We start from the raw sequence: 24,801 nt of genomic DNA, 5'->3' as shown, positions 1-24,801 counted from the left end.
GTTGTACCCTAGAAAATCTCAAATCATAATGATTAAAATAGTTGGGGTAAACTTGTAGTTCATATGCAACACTACTTGGAGGAATTATTTTACTAACTTGTCTTTAATGTGGAAATTAGTTTCATTGATTTGATTATATTTCAAAGGAGGAATGGAAGTGGTCCTCAAGAAAAAAACACATTTTTTGTCGTTATACTGTTTGATTCCTATAAATACAGTGCTATAAAGTATGCCCTGAAAGAAAATAAAGTCTTTGAAATCCAAGAATAATGATTCTTACTGCTAAGAGAGTGTAATAGTTATTACTAATGAGTTTGATAGGTGTGCATTTTTCATGCAGTGCTTATTCCACTTCCAATTAGAGTATATAAATAAGTTGTGTTACTAAGGTGGCTAAATAACCAAACCAAGTCTTTGTGTAAAAAAAGAGTTGCCAAGGGCTTCCCTGGTGGCGCAGTGGTTGAGAGTCCGCCTGCCGATGCAGGGGACTCGGGTTCATGCCCCGGTCCGGGAAGATCCCACATGCGGTGGAGCGGCTGGGCCTGTGCGCCATGGCCGCTGAGCCTGCGCGTCCGGAGCCTGTGCTCCGCAACGGGAGAGGCCACAACAGTGAGAGGCCCACATACCAAAAAAAAAAAAAAAAAAAAAAAAAAAGACTTGTCAAGATTTAATTGTTTGTTGAATCTTTCTTGAAAATCCAGCCTCTCAAAGAGACCACCTCTTACGGAGCCTGTAAACTGCATGATGAAAATTCTTGTATTTTATTAAGGAGTGGCCATTGGTTTACTCACCACATCTGTGGAATCATGGCTATAAGTATAGTTGCTTACAGAACTCCTGGTGACTTGTAGTTTAACTTAATCTCATCTATCTTGTGTAAATATTAAATTGTAGGACATTGCATAACATCTTGAATAGATACAACCTGCTGTCAGTATTGACTTCAGAGCAAGTAAGTAATCTAATAGGTAAAAGCATGTTTCAAATAAAATACCTAGCTGGATTTATACTTTATTTGTATTGTGTACAGATTTAACAACATGCAGTATTAACTGTGGCTTGACAGCGAAATGAAAGTAAGTTCTTTATGTTACCTGTCATAAAGATTAAAAAGATTTGTATTGGTGTGAGATGTTTAGGTTTCTGTTCTGCTTAGTTAGGGGAAGTTTCATTTATACAGCTTTTACATACCACTTTGTGTTTTTTATTTACCTTCAACTACCATCCGTGCTTTTTTCTTCCTATTTTAGAAAAGAACAAAATCTGAATTAAGTCTTACTATAAGTGTGATAAGACACTAGCCTCTCAGGTATGGAGTGAACCAAGGAATTCGGAGGGTGTGTTGGAGTGTGTCTTCTCTTCCCTCCACAGCTGCCTAGTGCTTAGGAGGCATGTGGTAGAGAGTCAAGAACATGGGCTCTGGGATCAGGCAGCCTGTGCCGCAACCCCCACTCTGCCCTTTACCTGCAGGTGACCACGGGCACCTCCTCCAGCTTGTCTGAGCTTCAGGCTCCTCACCTGTAAGATGGAGATGATGAGAAGAGTACCTACAGAATCACAGAATTGTTGGGAGGCTTAATAATGTGTGTTCATATGTGTGATCCACTTAGAGCAGTGTCCGCCGCTGTTCACTTGATATCCAGGACTGTGTAAGATAGAATATGCACGTCTTTTTTATTCTCTATTTACCATTTCTTTTACTTGCAGTCTTTGGTTCCTATAATAAAAGAAGTGTGTAGAATATATATTTGTATATTCATGTCGACACAATATTTAAAATAATTACTACCACCCTCATTTAATTCAGCATAAGACTAACAGATGGAAGTCTCTAAATTGCTTAAAGAAAGGTATTTTGCAAAGTACCAACTTGCTCTATATTTCTTTAGAGAAACCTTATAATTAGTAATATTGATAGCTCTGGTCATCTTTCATTCTTAAGTCTTTATTGAGTCCTTTTACCATAGATTCATGACAGCTAATTGGTACTGATTTGGAGGTTTCCTTTCCCATCATTTGGAATTACGTAAAGAAATCAGGTGCAAACTATTGCAATTAAAAATAAAATGAAATATCTTTCAACAGTGTATGCAGTTGATTCTTTTCAAACTGTTTATGACATTTTTAACTAAACTTTTATTCATGATCATTCTTTTCTGAAAATTTTGATGTATGAGGGAAATGTATACTTAATCTGTTTTTTATTTTTGTGTTTTTGGTTGTTTGATTTGAATGAATCCGTTTGGTCAGACTCCAGTTACAGGATTGCATTTTCTGAGCAAGTGAATTTGTTACAAACCTGTGCTGAAGACATTTTCTAATGGTAAATCAGTTGTCCAGAATGATCTCAAATTTCCAGAATCCCATTCACTGGACCTTATTTTATACTGTGCAAAGACGTAGGTGAAGTAGATATTTATCCTCTGGTCAACTTGCTCACTTTTTTTTTTTTTTTTAACTTGGTCACTTTTAAAAAGCCAGTCTTTTCTGTTCCAGTCCAGGCTTTGTTCGGTTCACAACCTGATAATGGCAGATCAAAAAGTGGGGACAAAACCTTAGTAAAGTCTCATTGCTGATTTGATCCACTGGACTGTCAGGTATAGAATTAGTTGGATTTTTGCACATTTGATAAAGTTCAATGCATATTTATGCTTTTAAATATCTCTTGGAAATCTAAGAATAATCGGGATTTTCCTAACTTGATAGTTTATCTACCAAAAGCAAACATAGAAACTCATAATTTCTTTTAAAAAGGGAATTTTACTTAAGAATGTCCCTGGCAAGCAGTAAAATGATTCATCTTATTAAATCCAACCCTTGAGTACACATCTTTTTAATAGTTCATGTGACAAGGTTAAGACGTGCTCCATGAAACACATCTGCGTGCTGTGAAGTACCATAGTTGCTTCACGGAAAAACACTCGTGCAATTATTGAGTTGCAAACTGAACTGGCCATCGTTTTTCATGGAATACCATTTTTACTTGAAAGAACAACAGACAAACTGGTTATTCAGATGTGGGTTTGTGGTCAGGTTATTTTCTCAAAATAACCCTGTCACTTCAAGGAAAACAACTGACAGCATTTGTTGGAGGTGATAAGATTTCAGCTTTCAAGTGAAAAATTAAGAGTTTGGGGAAACTGATGTTGCCACCATTAGCTTGACGGCTTTGCAGTGAAGAGATCAGAGGTGGTAATAATGAATGTGACTTTTTAATACTGTAGAATGAAGTGTGTTGACATTTGGAAGAACGTAGCGGAGTCAAGCAGTATTTTCTAAATGATGAGTGGATTTTAACGTACTAGTATGAAAAGATCACTGATGCAGTATTAGATTCCACAATGCAGCTAACTTTAAGAAGTTACCATTTGTCAGGATTGGGTATAGTGTCAAGAGCATACACGGTTACCTGAAAAGCCATTAAAATAGTACTCCCTTTTCCAACTACATAGTGGCCAGATTTTCTTTGTGTGCTTTAACGAAAACACATTGTAACACACTGAATACAAAAGCAGATATGCAACTCAATTTTACTTTTTTTAAAATATTTATTTATTTATTTGGCTGCCTCGGGTCTTATTTGCAGCATGCGGGATCTTCGTTGCAGGATGCTGGCTTCTCTAGCTGCGGCACGCAGGCTTAGTTGCCCCACAGCATGTGGAATCTTAGTTCCCTGACCAGGGATCGAACCCGAGTCCCTTGCATTGGAAGGCGGATTCTTAACCACTGGACCACCAGGGAAGTCCCGAGACTCAATTTTCATTTAAGCCAGACAGTAAAGAGATTTGCAAAAATGTGAAACAATGCCACTCTTCTCGAATTGGGAGGGGGTTGTTACTTTTCATTAAAAGTATGTTATTTAGGCTTACTGTTAAAGTAACAAATCTTTTTAAAAATTCCTAGCACATCAATACTCCCACAAGTGAACTTGTCACTTCAAGGAAAACTGAGTGTTTGTTGCAATATTACACATGCGCTTTGGAGTAAAAATTGAGTTTTGGAAAACTAAACATTCACCACCATTAGCAGATTACAGAAGTTCTTTGGGAGTCTCAATCTTAGGTGTAAAATAGGAGTTGGTGAACTTTTACTAAAGGACCAGATAGTAAATATTTTAAGCTTTGTAGGCCATATGATCTCTTTTACAGCTATTCAGTTCTGCCAGTGTTGCACAATAGCCTGAGACAACACGTAAACAAATGAGTGTGGCTGTATTGCAGGAAAAGTTCAAGAAGTAGGTGGTGGGCTACATTTGGCCCACAGGCCATAGGTTACCAACCCCTGCTGTAAAGGGGCTCTGAGGCAAAAAAATTGGGAATTGCACTAGACTTAACAACTAGATGGTATAACAGATTTTAAGATGTTCAGGGAATTCTCTGGTGATCCAGTGGTTAGGACTCCGTGTTTCCACTGCAGGGGGCACGGGTTCGAGGGAACAAAGATCCTGCATGCTGCGCGGTGAGGCTAAAAAAAAAAAAAAAAGTCATTCAACTCTAACTAGATTTTTAGGAAGTTAGCCTAATGGCAAAAGCCCAGCAAACTAATGTCATTTTGTTAAACAGATGGCTTAAATAGAAAGACACTGTTCATAGATGGTATGATGTCATAAAAATGCCAGTTCTGATTAATATTCCAACAGGATTTGAGGGGGATAGAAAAATTGATTCTAGAATAAGTTCATATGGAAATTACGAATTTCTAAGGCAATTTTAAAAGCAGAGCAAAGAACCCTTCATCAGATACTGTCACACCATAATCCATAGTAATAAATAATAGATGCAGTAACAGACAGACAGATCAGAATAAAGAGCTCAGAATCAAGCCCATGTACATATGGGAATCTGATATATGATAAAAGTGGTTTCAAAATCATTGGGGAAAGGATAGAGTACTTAAAAGTTGGTGCTGGACAAACCTACATTTTACAGAGAAAAGTAAATATGGATCTCTGTCACACCATATACAGAAAATAAATTGCTTTAAAGGTAAATCTGTAAACTAATGAGGAAAATGTAGACTATATTGTGATTAGGCAAGTATATAATTAAGACCTATGACCCTCGTTAATTCCTTCTTCTAACTACAATTTGAGTTGATCTCTTTCCCCCTTGAGGTTCATCTCCACCGGAGTTGAGGGACTACAATAAACATCCTACAATTTGACCTTTTACATCTGTATCCAGAACAAAACCAAGACCTCTTAAAGCACAAACCATAAGCATAAGGTGAAAATTGATAGGTTTTATTTTGTAACCATGGGAAAGATTGAATCAAGAACTATCAATGGATGTTAAACCTTAGGAAGAAGTTTTGGCAAGGAGTAGAATATTTGCTTGGCCTTAAAGTGGCTCCCCACAGGTTGCCGATTAGTTGCAAGAGAAAAATAGCACCTCTATACTGGAGAAACTGGCAGCCAATTAGGTAAAATTATTGTATCCATGTTATATTTACTGAAGTTGATAACTAATGTGGGTAAGACAATATCCTTAGAGGACTTCCCTGGTGGCGCAGTGGTTAAGAATCCATCTGTCAATGCAGGGGACACGGGTTCGAGCCCTGGTCCTTGAAGATCCCACATGCTGCGGAGCAACTAAGCCCGAGCGCCACAACTACTGAGCCTGTGCTCTAGGGCCCGTGCACCACAACTACTGAAGCCCGTGCGCCTAGAGCCCGTGCTCCGCAACAGGGGAAGCCACCCCAATGAGAAGCCCAAGCACCGCAACGAAGAGTAGGCCCCGCTTGCCACAACTGGAGAAAGCCCGCGCGAAGCAACGAAGACCCAACGCAGCCAAAAATAAAAAGACAATATCCTTAGGAAATACACACTGAAGTATTTAAGGGGAGAGGGCCGTGTATATTTATGCAACTTGCTAGCAAAACAACCAAGGATTTAAAAAAAAAAAAAAAAGAGCTAGGATTACAAATGATAAATGGGGTAAAATGTCAATGATAGATGAGTTTGAGTAAAGGGCATATGACTGTTCTTTGTAAATTCTTGTGCAACTTTTCTGTAAGTGGTTATTTCTGTATAAAGCTTTTTTAAATGGATTGATTTTGGCATAAAAATTAACGTTTTGCTAATCTTAGGAAACGTTAGTTGATAGCGTGGAATATATAAGCCCACAAGGATTATCTAGAATACAAAAAAACAAAAATCAACAAGAGAAAGACAAGTAGCCCAATAGAAAGACAGGGATTGAACAAGTAATTTACAGAAGAGTAAACCAGAATAAATGGTTAATCTCTTTCTTTTGATGTGGACCATTTTTAAAGTCTTCACTGAATTTGTTACAATATTGCTTCTGTTTTATGTTTTTGGTTTTTTGGCCTCCAGGCATGTGGGATCTTAGCTCCCACAGGCCCTGCATTGGAAGGTGAAGTCCCAGTTAATCTATTTCTGATAGGTTTGTATACAGTTGCAATAGTTAGATGTTGAAAACAATTCCAAGCAAGGAAAAACAGAATGATAGCTGGTGTGCCTTATCATTTATATAAATTTAAACCACGCATATCTTCACTATATGTTTGAAAGTAGAACTACAAAAATATATTAAACAGGAGGTGTATATGATTGAAGAGAGGAATGCAAGTGGGAATAGAAAATAAACAGAAAAAATAGAATCAAAAGAGAAAAAAATAGAATCAAACTAGACAGGGGTGTTCTGACAAGTCAGCAAGCCTTGAGCTCAGGAGGTGGATGAGTTATAAACTCGTACCCAAGGTCTGTAAGACCAAAAGAAGAAAAAGTGAAAACAGCTCCCAAACCCTAATTAACTTGTCTCAATCTTACTGAGTTGGAAGCAGTTTCCATTACAAACAAGGGGCCAGCCCCAACTTGCCCGCTTTTCTGCTCATTTGTGTCTAAACTCGCCTTCTGGCTTTCTCACCATAGCTGCGCCCTACTCCTAGCACACCTTTGGGAGTGTCATGAACACGTTCATCACATTTTTGTGCCAACAAAGGGACTCTTCCCAAGCTTTTCACTAAGAATCTGGTTGTCGGTTACTGAGGGTTTCAACTTGTTGGGGTTTTTTTAATTGTATAAATTACACACCATAAAGTTCACCCGTTTAAAATGTACAGTGGCTTTTAGTATACTTATAGCGTCAACCATCACTATAATGTAATTCTAGAATGTTATCATCACCCTCCCAAAAGAAACCTTGTACCCTGATTCAGCTCTATTCGGCTTTTTAACCTTGCATTTCTTTCTCCCCCAGGGGTGGAAGTTAAAACCCGGGGTTGGTCACTGCCCAGCAGAGAAACGTGCAGCCTGGGGCTCCCCTGGGGTGGGTTATCACTTGGCGGGCTATATCTGGGTAAACACCTGGAGGCTTGAGCTGGCTCTGCGAAGATGTCTTTTTCAATATGTATATTTTTGAAAAGAAGTTAAATGCTTCTGGCAGGGGTAAAAAGACATCCAGGGGAAACACACCTCCACAGGCCCCCACACCCTGTCCAGACGCCTACTCCCAAGGCTACACGTTCAGTGCATTCTCATTTGTCTTCCCAGAGATGTTCTCCTCGCAGAGATTTCTCTAGTGCATTATTTGCACATCAGGAAGGAAGAAGCCATTGAGTAGCGTTCGGGTGGAATCAGCCTGGGAGTGCGGGCATGGATGGAAGGCCGACTGCGTGCCCCTCCTCTTCCTTGAAGGTCCACCAGTCTGGCTTCCTGGAGCCCCTCGCTGCGGTGAGGGAAGACCTGGCGCCTGCCACCCGTGCACCTCTGTGCTTGGAGGTAGGCATCTGCACACGTGGCACTGGCCCAAGCGGCGCCTGCCTGAGGCCCTAATAGGACCTGTTTCCAGAGCTGCAGCTCTAGGTATGTGGATGCCTAGTGTATGTGAACTTCTGCGAGCCGTGTGAGAACATGTGCGTGCTGGGTGGGCAGGTGTGTACACATGGTGTGTGCGCGCTGTGTTCACACTGCGTGAGGATGTGTGTGCACCCTGTGTGAGAAACTACATCCCATGTATATAATGCTGAGTGTATGCACTGTGGGGACGTGTGTTTACACCGGTGTGTGCACGCTGTGCATGCTGCGTGTAAGCACTGTATGAGGAACCGTGTGCATGCCGTGTGTGCGTGCGCGCTGTGAGGACTGGTGTGCACATCAAACGTGCACGCGGTGTGTGGGAGCACTGTGAGAACTAGTGCTCACATTGCAGGTGCACGCCGTGTACTCGTGCTGTGTGAGGGCTGGTGTGCATATTGCCAAGTGCACGAGGTAGGCGCCTGCTGCTTAAGGACCCGTGTGCACCTCGCGTGTGCACGCAGTGCTCATGCGCGGCTTGAAAACCGGTGCGCACATCGCACGTGCGCGCCGTGGGGGGGACGCGTGCGCGTGGGGACGCGTGCGCGTGCGGACGCGCGCGGGTCCGATACGGCGCGGCGGCAGGGGCAGTGCGCCTGTGCGGCCCCGGCATCCCGATGGAGCACGGCGTCGACTGCGGGGCGGCAGCCGGGACGGAGGGGCTTACGCGGGCCCCCCCGCTCCCCGGGAAGATGGCCGAACCGGGCGCGGTGCGGACCTCGCCGCCCAACCACCGGCCTTCAGGTAGGGCCCCCGGGATGCGGCGGGCGCGTGGGAGCCTCAGGCCCCCCGGGCGTGGGGGGCGGGGCGGGCCGCAAGAGGCAGAGGTTCTGGAGCGCGAGGCCGTGGGGGGCGGGGCGCGGAACTGAGCTAATGTCCTTTCCTCGGCCCGGGGTCGCCTGGGCGCGGGATCTCGGGGCCGGCGTCCCTCACGGTGCCGGTGGCAGGGTACCCTCTCGAGTGGCCTGAGTGAGTGGGTGGGATTGGGGGTGGCTTAGGGTGGGTGGCAGGTGTGTTTGGCGTGCGGGGACCGGGGCCACGCTTGATGCCCCAGGGGCCCGGGGGGCTGGCCCCGCATCGCAGAGCAGCAGGTGTGGGGGGCAGTGGGGCCGACCGAGCGGGCGCGGGGCCTCCGCGCCTGCCCAATCTGCGTCTCGGGCGTCGCGCGCGAAGGGCAGCCCAGCTTCATGCTTCGCGGCGTCCCCGGGGGGCAGAACCGGCGCGTCACCCCCTGGCAGGGGTGGCCAGCTGCGAGCCCCGGGCCGGGTTCCCCTGCCACCCGCTTGCGCTCCCGGCGGCCGCGGGTGCGTTGCCCAGGGGTCTGGCGGGGTTGCGGCTCCCTCGCTTGGCAGCGCGACGGATGAGTCCCCCGGCCCTAGAGATTGCAGCTGCTGGGAGCTAAGGAGGGACGGTCCCCGGATTGGCTGCCTGGAAGCGAGCGAACCAGGGAGAGATTTTGAGGACATTTGGCAGAATTTTAGATAAGCTGGTCTCGCATCTTCTAACGTTCTGTAAAGTGGTTGCAGGTAGTGCGGGTGTGTAAGTGACTTGGAAACCGATTTCATGTTTTTCCTGGCAACACCTTTTTTTTTCTTTTTTTTAAGTTAGTGTGAGCTATTTTTAAGGCGTGTTTTACCGCAGTATAACATGCATCCCACAAAAGCGCACAGATCTTAAGTATAGGATTTGGAGAATTATCACATAGTGAAGATCTGCGTGTTTTATGTAAGGTGTACCAAGGAAGGGAAGGAAATCAAGGGCAATGTTCTTTAGTCACTTAAAACATGGTTTTCATGGGGGAGGGGTATGTTCTGATTGGGCCTTCATTTGCATCATTTCGAAAAGGAGGAGGTGGCTTAAATCTTTCCCAGTTTGCGTTTTTCATCACGCATTTGTTTTGAAGGCAGAATTTAACAAATATCACAGGATAGTGATATAAATACTAAAAAGATGTACTTCTGTTTTCGTCCTTTTTGTTTGGGAAACTCGGCTGAATGTGCTAGGGAGAAACCCAGAACCCACCCATCCATCAGAACCAGCCTTGGGGGAGTGGGACCTAGTAGAATATAACATTGGAAAAGGGAGGTTGTTAAAGTTCACATTTTTATTTGGTCGAGAGTTTAAACAATTAGGTCGTTTCGATGTTTTAGAGGCAGGGCGGAGCTGTATGGTTGAGCCTGAAATATCTGTGGTATTTTAATTTATTTGAAGGCACTTAATAAGGGGACATCCTTATTAAGTTCTGGTTGGAAACTTTATTGTAGAAAAATAGCTTAAAACTCTTTTCCTTCACTTGAAATTAGAAATATAGAAAGACATGTTGTATGAAGGTTTAAAATATTTCAGGGAGTTCCCTGGTGGTCCAGTGGTTAAGACTCCGTGCTTCCACCGTAGGGGGCATGGGTTCAATCCCTGGACCGGGAACAGATTCCACAAACCGCGCGATGCGGCCTATATATATATATATATATATATATATTTTTTTTTTTTTCATAAACTTTTATGTGCATAAGGGTTGATGTGGAAAAATTGGAGTGTTCAATTTAGGTGCCAGGTAGTACCATGGTTTGTTCTTTCAAAGCGGGTTTTGTGAGGCTAAGTACTTAGAAAAATGTCATCCTGGGCTTCCCTGGTGGTGCAGTGGTTGAGAGTCTGCCTGCCGATGCAGGGGACGTGGGTTCGTGCCCCGGTCCGGGAAGATCCCACATGCCGCGGAGCGGCTGGGCCCGTGAGCCATGGCCGCTGAGCCTGCGCGTCCGGAGCCTGTGCTCCGCAACGGGAGAGGCGACAACAGTGAGAGGCCCACGTACCAAAAAAAAAAAAAAAAATGTCATCCTCAGAGAAGTCTTGATTATTGAGTTTTTTGTGTTTTTTAAGTATTTATTTATTTACTTTTGTCTGCGTTGGGTGTCCGTTGCTGCGCACGGGCTTTCTCTAGTTGCGGCGAGCTGGGGCTACTCTTTGTTGAGGTGCGCGGGCTTCCCATTGCAGTGGCTTCTCTTGTTGCAGAGCACCGGCTCTAGGCACACGGGCTTCAGTGGTTGTGGCTCGTGGGCTCTGGAGCGCAGGCTCAGTAGTTGGGCGCACAGGAGCAGCTGCTCCGCGGCATGTGGGATCTTCGTGGACCAGGGCCCAAACCTGTGTCCCCTACCTTGGGAGGCGGATTCTTAACCTCTGCGCCACCAGGGAAGCCCTTTGAGGTTTTATAATACATCTTGGTACTGATTACTCTTGGCTGCCCAAGGCCTTATCATTTGGGACCCATTCTTGATGAGAGTGAACCTGCATTTCTTGAGAGTCAACCATTGATCCTAAGCTTGTGCTGACTGCTGTGAGGGGCAGAAAAGACAAAGAGGCCTGAGATGTTTAGGCTCTCGGACAATTTCACAGCAGCACAGCTGGGCGATATGGGCCGGCAAGTGGTTTTCCTGGGAGCTGTTGTAGAAGGTCACAGGGGAATACCTGTCTGGTTGTTTCTTCTAGCAACAGGTTCTTCCAATACTGAAATTCTGTGCATTTTTCCCCATTACCCACCAGTGATGCTTTCTTTCTTTCCTTTTAATTACTCCCAGAAGAGAAATTACCAGTTGTGCTGTTCTCTTTAGTGCTTGTGTTATATCACAGTATAAGGAATGTGGAGCAAGCGCCTGTTGCTTGGTTCTGCCTCAGTACCTTTAGAGGGCAAGCAGAGTCACCAGATCACCGCTGTCAGACTGCCTCGCTGTTGCACAGGTCCTGGGCACCAATCAGTCTGAAACGCCCCCTTCTCCCCTTTTCCCTTCGGGCATTCACTTCCTCTAGGCTTCTCTCAGCCTGAATTAAGGAACTCGTCTTGCCTATGCCTGCAGCACCTGCAGGAAAGCACTCTTCTTACTCTGCCCGTGTGATGACATTAGCCTCCGGCCCCTCTCGGCAGATGTTCGCTGGGCGCCCACTGTGAGCAGGGCCCTGTGCTGGTGGCGCCCGCTGTCATCGGACTCCGGCGATCGAGATCCACATTGCCCGGGTGTGAATGCCACCTCTCCCCTTCCTGACGTCTCACCTCAGGGAGGCATTGCTAAGCTTTAGTTTTCTCACCTTTAAAATGGGCTTAAGAACACCGTGTGGAGGGGGAATAGAAACACTGCCTTGAAGATGAAGGAACTGATATCTATAAAGCAGTGCTTGACACACAGTAAATGCTGAAGCTGGTTAGCCATTGTCCCTTCTGTTAGATGATTGGCTTGAGGGCGAGGCCTGGTGCAGAGGGTGACTGGATGGTCATCCTACTCCCCATCAGAGTTGGTTTTTTTTTTTTTTTTTTTGCGGTACGCGGGCCTCTCACTGCTGTGGCCTCTCCCGTTGCGGAGCACAGGCTCCGGACGCGCAGGCTCAGCGGCCATGGCTCACGGGCCCAGGCGCTCCGCGGCATGTGGGATCTTCCCGGACCGGGGCACGAACCCGTGTCCCCTGCATCGGCAGGCGGACTCTCAACCACTGCACCACCAGGGAAGCACCCCCCTCAGAGTTTTTGCACGCAGCAGGTGTGTAACTGATGTTTGACAATTGCATTATGCTGGGAGCAGCTCCACTGGGTTGAGTAAATACTCGGGAGTTGGATTAAAGAAGTGTGTCAGTGGAGGAGTTTGAGATGGTGGAATTACAAGCATGTTTCCTGAGGCTTGTTGAACTTTCCAGTGCTTTCTGCAGGTAAATACTGTTTACTGAGTTCAATCCATTTGCCCATGGTTCCCTGGTAAGGAGGGAATTGTTTTGAGGTGAGACGAGGTTCCCTGCTGTCCTTCCATCTGCCTGTCTTCCATCCCCTGTCCTGGATCAGGAGAATGGAGGGGTGCAGACTGGACGTTCAGGAGAGCCTCCCCCCAGGGGCCACAGTCGGGAAAAGGAAAGGCTGAGAGTAGGGCCCCAAGAAATCACAGTTCTTCATCCTTTCTCAAAGTTGCTACATTTAAAACCATTCTTTTTTTTTTTTTTTTTTTTTTTTGCTGCACTGCACGGCTTGTGGGATCTTAGTTCCCCGACCAGGGACCGAACCTGGGCCCTCAGCAATGAAAGCGTGGCGTCCTAACCACTGGACAGCCAGAGAAGTCCCTAAAACCATTATTGACCACTGTCATCCTAAAGCTGTTTGGAACAAGAGGAGCAACTTGAGCTTGTGAGTGTGTCCTAACATTGCAAGTCCCTTCGACGATGAGAAGGGCCAAGGTCAGGAGAGAAAGAAACAAAGTTGTATTTGGTCTGGGGCTTCTGGCTTTGTGGAATTATGACACTGAAGGACTCGGACTTGGCAGGACCTTCAGGGCAAATTCCTGAAAGTCTGACCATCAACTGTTTCTTTTCTGATGTACTGACCCTAGTGAACCAACTGGTCAAAGTCTGTCGTTTCTATCTCTATCCCTTCTCCCTCTCCACAATTAAAGGATGTTTTCCTCTCATTCAGTTGCCCCATCTTCTGCCATGGTTCACTTTTTAAAAGAACATCTTGCCTTCTGTAGTAGTTATACTGATTGACTTATAACACAGTAGGATTTGCAGGGTTGATTTGGGCAGATGAGAGATGTGGTTTTCTGGGGGATGCTGGTCAATAGTCTAGTGGGCTTTGTTGGGAGGATTTAACAAGGTAGAACTCATAATGGCTCAGCATAGTAAGTGCTCACAGGGCAGGTAGTATGATGATGCTTATGATGGTATTGCCCGGTTTCGGGGGGTGGGGGGGGAGGGTTGGCATGCTGAGCTGACTCTGGCAGCAGTTTGATAATTTGAAAACTTTCCATGGCCCTGCCCTCTAGCCTCTTTTGAACGAATTACACCAGAAGAAGGAAGAGGCAGTGGTCCAAGGTGGCTGCCCTTGGGGCGCCGTGGCCCAGGAGGGATTGTTCACCGCCCAGCTCATGTCTGAGGTGACCTCTTTCCAATGAGGAGTCTGCCGGCTCAGCACCTGAGGCTCTGGGGCAGGCTGGGCCTCGGGATCCCCTTCATCCGCCTCTGAGGTCTGTCTGAATGTAGGCCTTGGTCTGCTTCTCTCTTGGGAAGTGGTAGCTTTCCTCTTGCCTAGGAAGTTTTCCTCTTTTTAAGAACCTTGTGATTAGTGGAGTTCAGGGTGTGATTTAAGCAGAAGGAAAACAGGTATGAGTGAGGTGCACCCCTACAAAGTGTTTGAGGGAACAGCAGTCACGCCAAGTGCCCATGATCCATTGGAACGGCAGGGTCTGTCCCCAGGGTACATAGCTCCTGGCTGGCTCTGGGTTCATTCACTATCTGAAAATAACCGCTTTTCCCCTCCATGCCAAATAAGCTGGCGACTTATAGCTCCCAGACAACCCTATGGAACATTTCTTGCTCCTTTGTCACCTCAGCCTCTTAATTTTTACCCTCCCCTTGCCCATTTATGTAATAATAGCTTTATTGAGACAATATTCACATACCATACATTTCACCCATTTAAAATGCCCAATTCAGTGGTTGTCAATATATTCACAGAATTGTACAGCTATCACCACAATCAATTTTAGAACATTTTCATCACCCCGCAGAGAAACCCCATAACCATTAGCTGTCATCCCCCATTCCCCCTCACCCGTCATCCACTCCCCAGATCCTGGCAGCCACCCATATACACTGTCTCCATGGAGACCTCTAGGCTTCAGCCCTTGATGTGCACACATATCGTGGTTGCCTGGAAGTTCTCAGGTGGCTCGCCACACATCAGGGATTTAGAAACCATCGTTCTGCACATTCCATCCTTCAGGTCTAGCACTTGCTTTCACCTCAAAGCCTTGTCTTTTCACCTCCTGGGCCTTCCTCTGCTCAGGGCCTGCAGGGCACTGAGAACCTGAATGGAACCTCCCAAGTAGTCTGCAGTCATATATTGCACATGTGTTCATTTTAGCTCCTCAAATAGTAACAGCTGCTAATTGTTGAGCACTTATGTCCCAAGCACTGTTATAAGCACTTGTCATACGTTATTTACTTTATTCCTCATAGCCATCCTTTATACTGTTTTTATTCTCATTTTAGAGATTTGTAATTTTCTATTCCTGTGTAGCAAAACACTCCAAACTTACTATTTCTCACCATTCAGGGGGTTGGTTGGGCTCAATTGAGTGGTTCTCCTGCTCCGTGCGCTGTCAGCTGGGAGTTCAGTGGGGTTGAAATGTTCAAGATGGCCTCTCATGGCCCGGGTGTCTCAGATTACACGAGGAGTCTGTCCTGGCCTTCCTCATAGTGTGGCAGCTGTTCTTCAAGAGCTGGGAAGTACAAGTTGCCAGTTCTCTTATGGCCCAGACTAGGAAGTCCTAGAATGTCCCTTCTGCTGCATTTGGTGGTCAAAGCAAGTCACAAAGCCAGCCCAGATTCAAGGGGAGGGGAAATAGACTCCACCTCTTGAGGTGAGGCATGGTAAGCGCCTACTGGGAGAGGAGGAATCTCCCTTTTTGGAGATTCTCTACTGTAACGGGTAAGTACATTGACATTAAGAGAAGTTAAGTAAGGGAATTCCCTGACTCAGCCCTTTCACTGCCAGGGCCCAGGTTCGATCTCTGGTCAGGAAACTAAGATCCTGCATGCCATGTGGCGTGGCAGAAAAAAAAAAGAGAGATTCAGTAAGTTGGTCAAGGTCACACAGTAAGTGGCAAGCCAGGACTCACACCCAAGTGTGTTTGACTCTAGAGTTAAGTATTTTTAATCTCCATGCCTCTGTGCCATTCCAGATAGATTATAACAAATTCCTTTTGCACATGGGTCATGCCTCCCACATTTTCTGTACCCCTGTCAAGATCTAGCTCAGTACTATTGATATACATTTCATAAGGATTTTGTGTACCTTTTTTTATAGTACACAGTTGTTTTTCTCTACAGAGGTGATGAGGACCTTCATTTCTTAGAATTACAACAAAAGTTTTATCAACAAAAATGCTTAGAGGAAGAGAAGTTTCATTTAACAGAATTTATTTGCCAGGAATTAAGCCCCCATCCCCTCTGTGCCAGCCTTTATGTTGGAGTCTGGAAGATCTTCTTAGTATGCTTTCCTGTCTTAGAGCACTGCATTGGCTGTGACTGAGGACTGCAGCTCTTAGATCATCACTCTGGAAGGCCCATGGAAGATTCTCTTATACTCTAGTCCAGTGTGTCTCTAACTCTTAAATACAATTTAAAGGACTTACTAGAAACAAAATATAAAGCACATGTAAAATACAGGTCCCAATTTTAAAATATCAGACTAGATACCAGATTCCAAGATATCAATGGGTATCACATTACTTTGTCAAATTGCTATGAATGTTTCTAAATACGTGCTCTCAATTTATGTCCTTATTGTGGACGATAATGAACAATAAGGAGGCTGGCATCTGTCCACAGGCCACACTCTGAGTAACTCTGTCCTGGGCCAGCATTTCCCAAAGGGTGTGGTACATAAGAGGGTTTAGGTACACATGGACAAACTTATCTTCTCAATTTTAGATTAATGGTCCTGTAGATTCTTTAATTGTGTTGTAAAAATACAACTAATAGGGCTTCCCTGGTGGCACAGTGGTTGAGAGTCCACCTGCTGATGCAGGGGACACGGGTTCGTGCCCCGGTTCGGGAAGATCCCACATGCCGCGGAGCGGCTAGGCCCGTGAGCCATGGCCGCTGAGCCTGCGCGTCCGGAGCCTGTGCTCCGCAACGGGAGAGGCCACAGCAGTGAGAGGCCCACGTACCACAAAGAAAAAAAATACAACTAATACATCAAACTGTAATTTCATGAATATTTTCAAACTGTAATTTCATGAATATTTTCAGAATGAGTAAAAAATGAAAAAAAATTCAGTTTAAAGAAAACTACTAAATAATGGTATAGGTTGGTGCTGGCTAATACCAATAGAATGCTAGTCACATATGTACTCCTAAACTTTCTAATAACTGCATTGAAAAAGCAAAAAGAAACGGGAAGTTAATATAATAATACAATTTATTTAACTCAGTATATCTAAAATATTGTCATTTCAACATGTAATCATTGTAAAGAATTATTAATGAGATATCTGACATTCTTTTCTTTGCACCAAGTCTTCCAAAACCAGTGGAAGACTTTACACTTCAGCACATCTCTATGTGGAGTAGTCACAGTTCAGCTGCCCAGTAGCCAACTGTGGTAGTGGCTCGCATATTGGATGAGGTGATCTAGAACATTTTCCTCATGGCAGAAAGTTCTGTTGGTCATATAGGGCACCATGGTATTGAGTGTGGTATGAAGAACAGGATGTATGCTGCGGTATTCAGTCTATCTTAGATCTCTTGTGTGGAAATCAAAAGGTGCTTTGATAAAATGGTCTCCCCTACAAAAAGGCAAAACCGCCCTGGACCCTCAGGCTCTCAAGGAGAGAAGCTGCTTTTGCTTTCTGCAGGGTGGGCAAGTGCCGAGGCCCTGGCACGGATTGTCTCGGGGACCTGGCAGGCTGTGGAAAGGGAGTGGGCTCGGCTTCGTGGTAAATGTTGGGCTGTTACGGAGGGAAAGCATGGTATGATACTGATGGAACAGTGGGAGGAGAACGGTATTAGCCAGCGCAGGCTCTCCCAGGTTCAGTGTTGGGTCCGGTGGGGAACCCTGTCTGCCGGGTGGGGTCTGCTGGGCTGGGTCGGGATGGGCTCTGTGAGGGCAGGTCTGGTCATTTCCCCCCAGGGCTAGTGTTGTGCTTTCCTAGTTCCTGTTCACAGAAGCCACACTCTGATTATGATCAACAAGTTCTGGTTGGCTGACAGGACAGACCCCCTAACTCTGGAGACCACATAATTGGACAGTTCCAGTGAATTCAGGGGCTGGTCCCGCCTCCCGCGTCCTAGGTTTGATGATGTGGCAGAGCTGGCACTGGCTATAGGGGGACTTACTGGGCAGGGCCACTTAACCCGGATTCGCTTTCAGGGCCTGGAGGACAAGTCCCTGCCCAGACCAAGTTGTCCCCCTCCTGAGCAGTTGTTCTGTCTTTGCCTTTGACACCGAGTCTTTAAGAGTGAATCAGCCATAAAAAGAAACGAAACTGAGCTATTTGTAATGAGGTGGATAGACCTAGAGACTGTCATACAGAGTGAAGTAAGTCAGAAAGAGAAAGACAAATACCGTATGCTAACACATATATACGGAATTAAAAAAAAAATGTCATGAAGAACCTAGGGGTAAAACGGGAATAAAGACACAGACCTACTTGAGAATGGACTTGAGGATATGGGGAGGGGGAAGGCTAAGCTGTGACAAAGCGAAAGAGAGGCATGGACATATGTACAGTACCAAACGTAAGGTAGATAGATAGAGGGAAGCAGCCGCAGAGCACAGGGAGATCAACTCGGTGCTTTGTGACCGCCTGGAGGGGTGGGATGGGGAGGGTGGGAGGGAGGGAGATGCATGAGGGAAGGGATGTGGGAACAGATGTATATGTATGACTGATTCACTTTGTTATAAAGCAGAAACTAATAAAAAATAAAAAATAAAAAAAAAATTAAAAAAATTAAAAAAAAAGAGTTAACAGTTGGTGGGGCTTCCCTGGTGGCGTAGTGGTTAAGAATCCTCCTGCCAGTGCAGGGGACACAGGTTCGAGCCCTGGTCCGGGAAGATCCCACATGCCGTGGAGCAACTAAGCCCGTGCGCCACAACGACTGAGTCTGCGCTCTAGAGCCCATGAGCCACAACTACTGAAGGCCGCGTGCCACAACTGCTGAAGCCCACACACCTAGAGCCCATGCTCCGCAACAAGAGAAGCCACCACAGTGAGAAGCCCGTGCACCGCAATGAAAAGTAGCCCCCGCTCGCCACAACTAGAGAAAGCCCGCACGCAGCAACGAAGACCCAACGCAGCCAAAAATAAAAATAAATAAAATTTTTTAAAAATTAAAAAAAAAAGAGTTAACTGTTGGTTTAGCAGGTCAACCAGTGTGCAACCCCAATTGCTATGGTAGAGCTATTGGATTAACTTCCTTCTTAGCTCCATTTTTCTATCCCACTCTTGTTTTTCTCTTTCTCATACTTTTCATATTCATTTCTGCTGTATTTTATATAAGCAGATGGAGGGAGAGAGGAGTGCATAAATGAATACCTGAAATTAATAAATACAGAGCAGGAAATGCCGCTGCAGCTTGAACTTTTCACCGGGCACCGAAAGTCCTTTAGTAAGTAGTGCTCTGTGTCTTTACTTCAAAACAGCACCTTAATATTTGCCCTTAACTTGAAATAACCATCTGAATCATAAACTGGGCAAAACAGGATTCTCCTGCTGTGCTTATTTTTAAAAAGACCCCACACCACACACACACACACACAAGATTCCCCTATGTTCTCCTCCCTTAGCACCTAGGCATGAATTTTCAGCATTCCACTGACTAGAGAGGCAAACGTCCCTGTGCATGGGGGCCGTGTCTCCTCTTAGGAGAATTTCCTCTTCTCTACCTTATTAACTGTGTGTGTTCAGTTCTCTTGAGCACCAGTCAGGGGTGACAGTTGGGGGTGAAATATTATGACAGCCTTCAGTGGAAGCTTTCCTTGCACGTGGGTAAATTTTCCCCCAGTGTAGATATGTGTTATGAACAAAATTTCGTTCATTTTCATCAGCTAGGTAACCAATATTATTGAAGCAGATTTAGTTACATCTTCAGATGAAAAAAGCCCTGTAAAAATTACTGATTGTGGGGCTTCCCTGGTGGTGCAGTGGTTAAGAATCCGCCTGCCAATGCAGGGGACACGGGTTCCGGCTCTGGTCTGGGAAGATCCCACATGCCACGGAGCAACTAAGCCCGTTTGCCACAATTATGGAGCCTGCGCTCTAGAGCCCACGAGCCACAACTACTGAAGCCAACACGTCTAGATCCCGTGCTCCGTAACAAGAGAAGCCACCGCAATGAGAAGCCCGGGCACCGCAACGAAGAGTAGCCCCCGCTCGCCGCAACTAGAGAAAGCCCGCGCACAGCAACAAAGACGCAGCCAACGCAGCCAAAAGTAAATAAATAAATAAATAAAATCTTTTTTAAAAAAGGTATAAGGAATGAAATTGCACTTAACTGAAATTACAATAAGTAATTTTTTTTCTTACTGCAAAACATGTTCCTGCTCTCCTTTTTTCCCCTCCTCACCCACCTAAGTTTCCACTTCACTTGATTTTGTTTTTGTCAGTCACGAGTTATTTCTAAAGAATAATTGCTTCTTATTAATGGTCCATTAATTTCTACATATCCCTAATCTTCTGAGGTGAGATTAACTCTTTTTATAGCAGAACAGTCAAGGGAGTGAAATGGACTGTTTCAGTCTACCCTGTTCAGCTTTCATTTCTCTTACTTGTCTTTTACTTTCTCCCTGTTTCGACTGAACGACCCAAGAAGACATGGTGCCTTTCTACTAAGGAATGTTGAGTGTCCTTTGTGGTACATAATTTTATCTTTATTAGTTAAAAATTAAAAGGATTCTTACCCCCTTTTTTAAAGGTGTGTAAAGATGACATGTAAAGGTGTGTGAAGGTGATTTCAGAATGAGTGCCTCTTATGATCAGGCCAATTCAAGCAGGAGAAACTATACGCAGCACTGTCCAATAGAACTTTCTGTGTTCTGTTCTACCTCTGTTCCAAATGGTAGCCGCTCGCCACATGTGGCTATTGAGCACTGAGGAACTGACTTTTTAATTGTATCTGATTTTAAATAATTTAAATAGCCACATGTGGTAGTGGCTCCTGAATTGGACTGTGCAGTTAACTAGATGTTCACTGACCTTGCCAGGTTAGATCAGAAATAGTGTGTTGGGCTTCCCTGGTGGCACAGTGGTTAAGAATCCACCTGCCAATGCAGGGGACACGGGTTCCAGGATGATCCCACATGCCACGGAGCAACTAAGCCCATGCACCACAACTGCTGAGCCTGTGTTCTAGAGCCCGCGAGCCATAACTACTGAAGCCCACGAGCGACAACTACTGAAGCCCACAAGCCTAGAGCCTGTGCTCCACAGCAAGAGAAGCCACCGCAATGAGAAGCCCGCACACGGCAATGAAGAGTAGCCCCCGCTTGCCGCAACTAGAGAAAGGCCACACGCAGCAGCGAAGACCCAATGCAGCCAAAAATAATAAATAAATTAAATAAATAAATTTATAAAAAAAGAAAGAAAGAAGTAGTGTGTTTCGGGCCTCAAACAAGTTCCTTCATACCCATCTATTTTTTTTAATTTTTATTTTATTTTGGAGTATAGTTGGTTTACATTTTTATTTTATTTTGGAGTATAGTTGGTTTGCAGTGTTGTGTTACTTTCAAGTGTACAGCAAAGTGAATAAGTTATACATATACCCATTCTTTTTCAGATTCTTTTCCCATATAGTTTATTACAGAATATTGAATAGAGTTCCCTGTGCTATACAGTGGGTCCTTGTTGATTATCTATTTTATATATAGTAGTGTGTGTGTGTGTTCATCCCAAGCTCCTCATTTATCCCATCTATTTTTGGTTTCTCCTCTACAAGCTCTGGTATTTGGTACTTGTCGTTCAGACCCCCTCAGATGTGCATAGGCCACCAAGAACAGAACTGGCACTTAGCTACTGTGGTTCACATCAGGTCTGTAAGGCCGTGATAGAACCTACTGGCCAAGACATATCTCTGGCTCCTGGGGGCCCTGGGGTGCCCTCTCTGTCCCTGCCTCAGTTTTGGTTACACAGAACGGCTGGAGGAGAAACAGGTTGACTTATCAGGCATTATCAGATCATGAGATGAAACCATGAGCTATGCAGGATATGGATGGGCTGTGGGGAGGACTTTTACAGGGGATGTTGGCAGGGACTGTGGTGGAAGGCGAGGCTGGTGAGGGCGTTGGGGAGCCATGAGCAGCACAGCTGAAGGGATCAGTTCCCTCTTCTCCAGGACTGCTCACTGAAGTCGATGAGCCTTAGCTCTCTCGTCCAGCTTGCTCCGCACACTGTGGCCTTATGCTGGCCTGGGCGAAGAACTTGGTTGCTTGTGAGTGCACTGGCACACTAGATCGTCTGACTAATGCCTTCCAACTCTGACATACTGTGGTCCTCCACTGCCAGCCCAGGAGGCAGGGGAAAGGGTAGTCTGGTCTTCTCCCCTCTGGTTAGCGGGATCACTAGCCACGTGGGCTTAACCAGCAGACTTACCAGCCTTCCCCTCTCCCACTCCCATTACAACCAAGGCAGGGGGCTCTGCCTCCATCTCTCATGACCCTGTCCCCATTGCCAATGCCTGGGTCAGACCCTGTCATCTAGGTCTCGACTGTTATCACAAGAGCCTTAGGGGTCTCTGTCCAGGTCACCCTCCCTGTCATGGATTCATCACATCGCAGTCTTGTTTGACCTCCTCTGACATCAGCCTAGCATAAGCACAGTCCAAACTGCTGCTGGGGTTTCCCAGGCTGGGTGTGTTGGGATGGGGCTCCCTCTTACCCCTCCAGCCCCCCCTTCTCTGGCCAGTGATCACCCCCAGCTGGTAGTTTCTGGCACACTCTGCATCTGCATGCGCCTCGCTGCCCATGCACGTGCTCTTCCCTCTGTCCAGAATTCCTTCCTGTCTGTGTCTACCATGTTCACCCTTCAGTACTTGGCTCACATCTCACCTCTTCCCGGAAGCCTTCCCTGACCACACACAGTTTTGGTGGGTTTTTCTTTTCTCTTCCATTTCCATTACAGTGTTGATAACACAAATTCAGGTAAATCAAATCATGTGCAAATAAACTTGGGGTTGGCATTTGGAAACTAAAGTGCACAGATCTTAAGCAGACAGTCTGATGAATGTTTACATATACACCCATGTAACCAGCACCCAGATCAAGAAACTAAATATTTCCAGTGCCCTGTGCCTCCTTCTAGACAGTATGCCCTAAAGGCGACCATTGTTCTCACCTCTTTTCACTATAGATTAGTTTTGCTTGTTTTTGAGCTTTATAAAAATAGACTCTTGTAGTATGTACATTTTTATTGTAGCAAAATATACATAACATAAAATTTACCATTTTAGCCATTTTTAATGTATAGTTCAGTGGCATAAAGTGCATTCATATTGTTGTATAATCATCACCACCATCCATCTCCAGAACTTTTTCTTCAAGTATATACTTTTTGTGTGTCTGTTTTTTTCCACTCAAAATTGTGTCTGTAAGATTCATCCGTGATGTTGTAGACATCAGTGGTTCGTTTATTTTCTTTTTTAAAAAACTATTATTTATTTACTTATTTTGGCTATGCCGGGTCTTAGTTGCGGCATGCACGTGGGATCTAGTTCCCCGACCAGGGATCATACCCAGGCCCCCTGCATTGGGAGTGTAGATTCTTAAACCACTGGACCACCAGCGAAGTCCCAGTGGTTCATTTCTTTTTATTTTTGAGTAGTATTACATTGTGTGACTATACATACTACATTTCGGTTTATCCATTCTCTTGCTGATAGACAATTGGGTTATTTCCAGTTTTCTATTCTTTTGACTAAAACTGCTATGAACGTGCTTGCACACATCTCTTGGTGCCCATATACATGTACTTCTGTTGTGTGCATACCTAGGAGTTGAATTACTGGGTCCAAACAGTTGGAAGTAGTTCCCTATTGCTGTTATAACCAATTACTGCAAATTTAATGGCTTATAGCAACATGAATTCATTATCTTATAATTCTGGACATCAGAAGTGCTAAAGTGAAGGTGTCAGCAAAGCCTTACTGGAGGCTCTAAGGGAGAATCTGTTCCCTTGCCCTTTCCAGCTGCTAGAGGCTGCCCGCATCCCTTGAGTCGTGGCCCCTTCCTCCATTGCCAAGGCTAGCAGCGTAGCATCTTCCAATCTTTTTCTCTCCAACTTCTGCTTCCACTGTCACATCTCCTCTCTCTCACTCTAGCTTTCCTACCTCCCTTGTGATTACATGGGGGCCACCTGAAAAATCCTGGGTAATCTCCCCATCTTAAGAGCCTTAACTTAATCACATCTGCAAAGGCCTTTTTGTCATAAAAGGTAACATTTAAACGGCTCCAGGGCTTAGAACGTGGACATCTCTGGGGACCTGTTACTCTGCCTACCATTTTGTATTCCCACCAGGAAGGCATGAAAGTTCCAGTTCTTCCACATCTTTGTCAGTACCTGATCTTGTCAGTCTTTTTAATTGTAGTCATTCTGGAGGGGATATGGGGGGCACATCCACAGCTCCCACCCCCAGGCAGTGTGTCCTCCTTTGATACAGTGTGTCCTCTGCTCTGATACAGATTTATTGCAACTTATCAGTATTATATTATAAATATTTTTTTACCTGCCTCTGTCTTGGTCAAATTGTACACTCTTTCATGAGACAAGTCGTAGAGTAGCTGGTTCAATAAGTGCTCCTTGGATGGTAAGAAATGGCTGAGGGCAGGGCTTCCCTGGTGGCGCAGTGGTTAAGAATCCGCCTGCCAATGCAGGGGACACGGGTTCGAGCCCTGGTCCGGGAAGATCCCATATGCCGCAGAGCAACTAAGCCTGTGCGCCACAACTACTGAGCCTGCGCTCTAGAGCCCACGAGCCACAACTACTGAGCCCGTGTGCTACAACTACTGAAGCTTGCACCTCTAGAGCCCGTGCTCTGCAACAAGAGAAGCCACCGCCATGAGAAGCCCTTGCACCGCAACGAAGAGTAGCCCCTGCTCGCTGCAACTAGAGAAAGCCCGTGCACAGCAACGAAGACCCAATGCAGCCAAGAAGAAAAAAAGGAAAAAAAATTAACCAAATCTTAAAAAAAAAAAAAAAGAAAGAAAGAAATGGCTGAGGGCAGTTTTCAGCAGAGAAACGAGCAGAGCTAAAGATGTAAATGAAAGCCTGTGCTTACAGTCCCATCTCTGGCTCAAGGTAGGTTTTCTCCCAAGTGAAAATAGGACCAGAGCAATGAACCTGGCTTCTAGCTTCTGCACGCTGTTCTTTCCCAAGGTAGTTAATCTATAAGTGAGTAATAATGCCCTGGAAGGGGATGTGGGCCTCAACTCCTGAGGGCGTTGGTTGGAAATGACTTCACCGTGT

The 24,801-nt window shown here is 45.4% G+C and overlaps 1 protein-coding gene across 1 annotated transcript in view; it reads left to right on the top strand.

The window, feature by feature from the left end:
• Positions 1-8,463: 8,463 nt before the first annotated feature.
• MAP7D2 (MAP7 domain containing 2) overlaps positions 8,464-24,801 on the top strand; it is a 109,931-nt gene continuing 93,593 nt past the window's right edge. Inside the window, exon 1 of the mRNA XM_082609985.1 lies at positions 8,464-8,560. Within this exon, the coding sequence (XP_082466111.1) occupies positions 8,509-8,560 (52 nt within the window). The 5' untranslated portion in view covers positions 8,464-8,508. The remainder of the gene's footprint in view (positions 8,561-24,801) is intronic.

Source organism: Mesoplodon mirus, assembly GCF_964341445.2.
Source record: "Mesoplodon mirus genome assembly, chromosome: X".
Classification (NCBI taxonomy): Eukaryota; Metazoa; Chordata; class Mammalia; order Artiodactyla; family Ziphiidae; genus Mesoplodon; species Mesoplodon mirus.
Note: the sequence above shows the minus strand (reverse complement) of the source record. Positions and strands in the feature narration are given on the sequence as shown.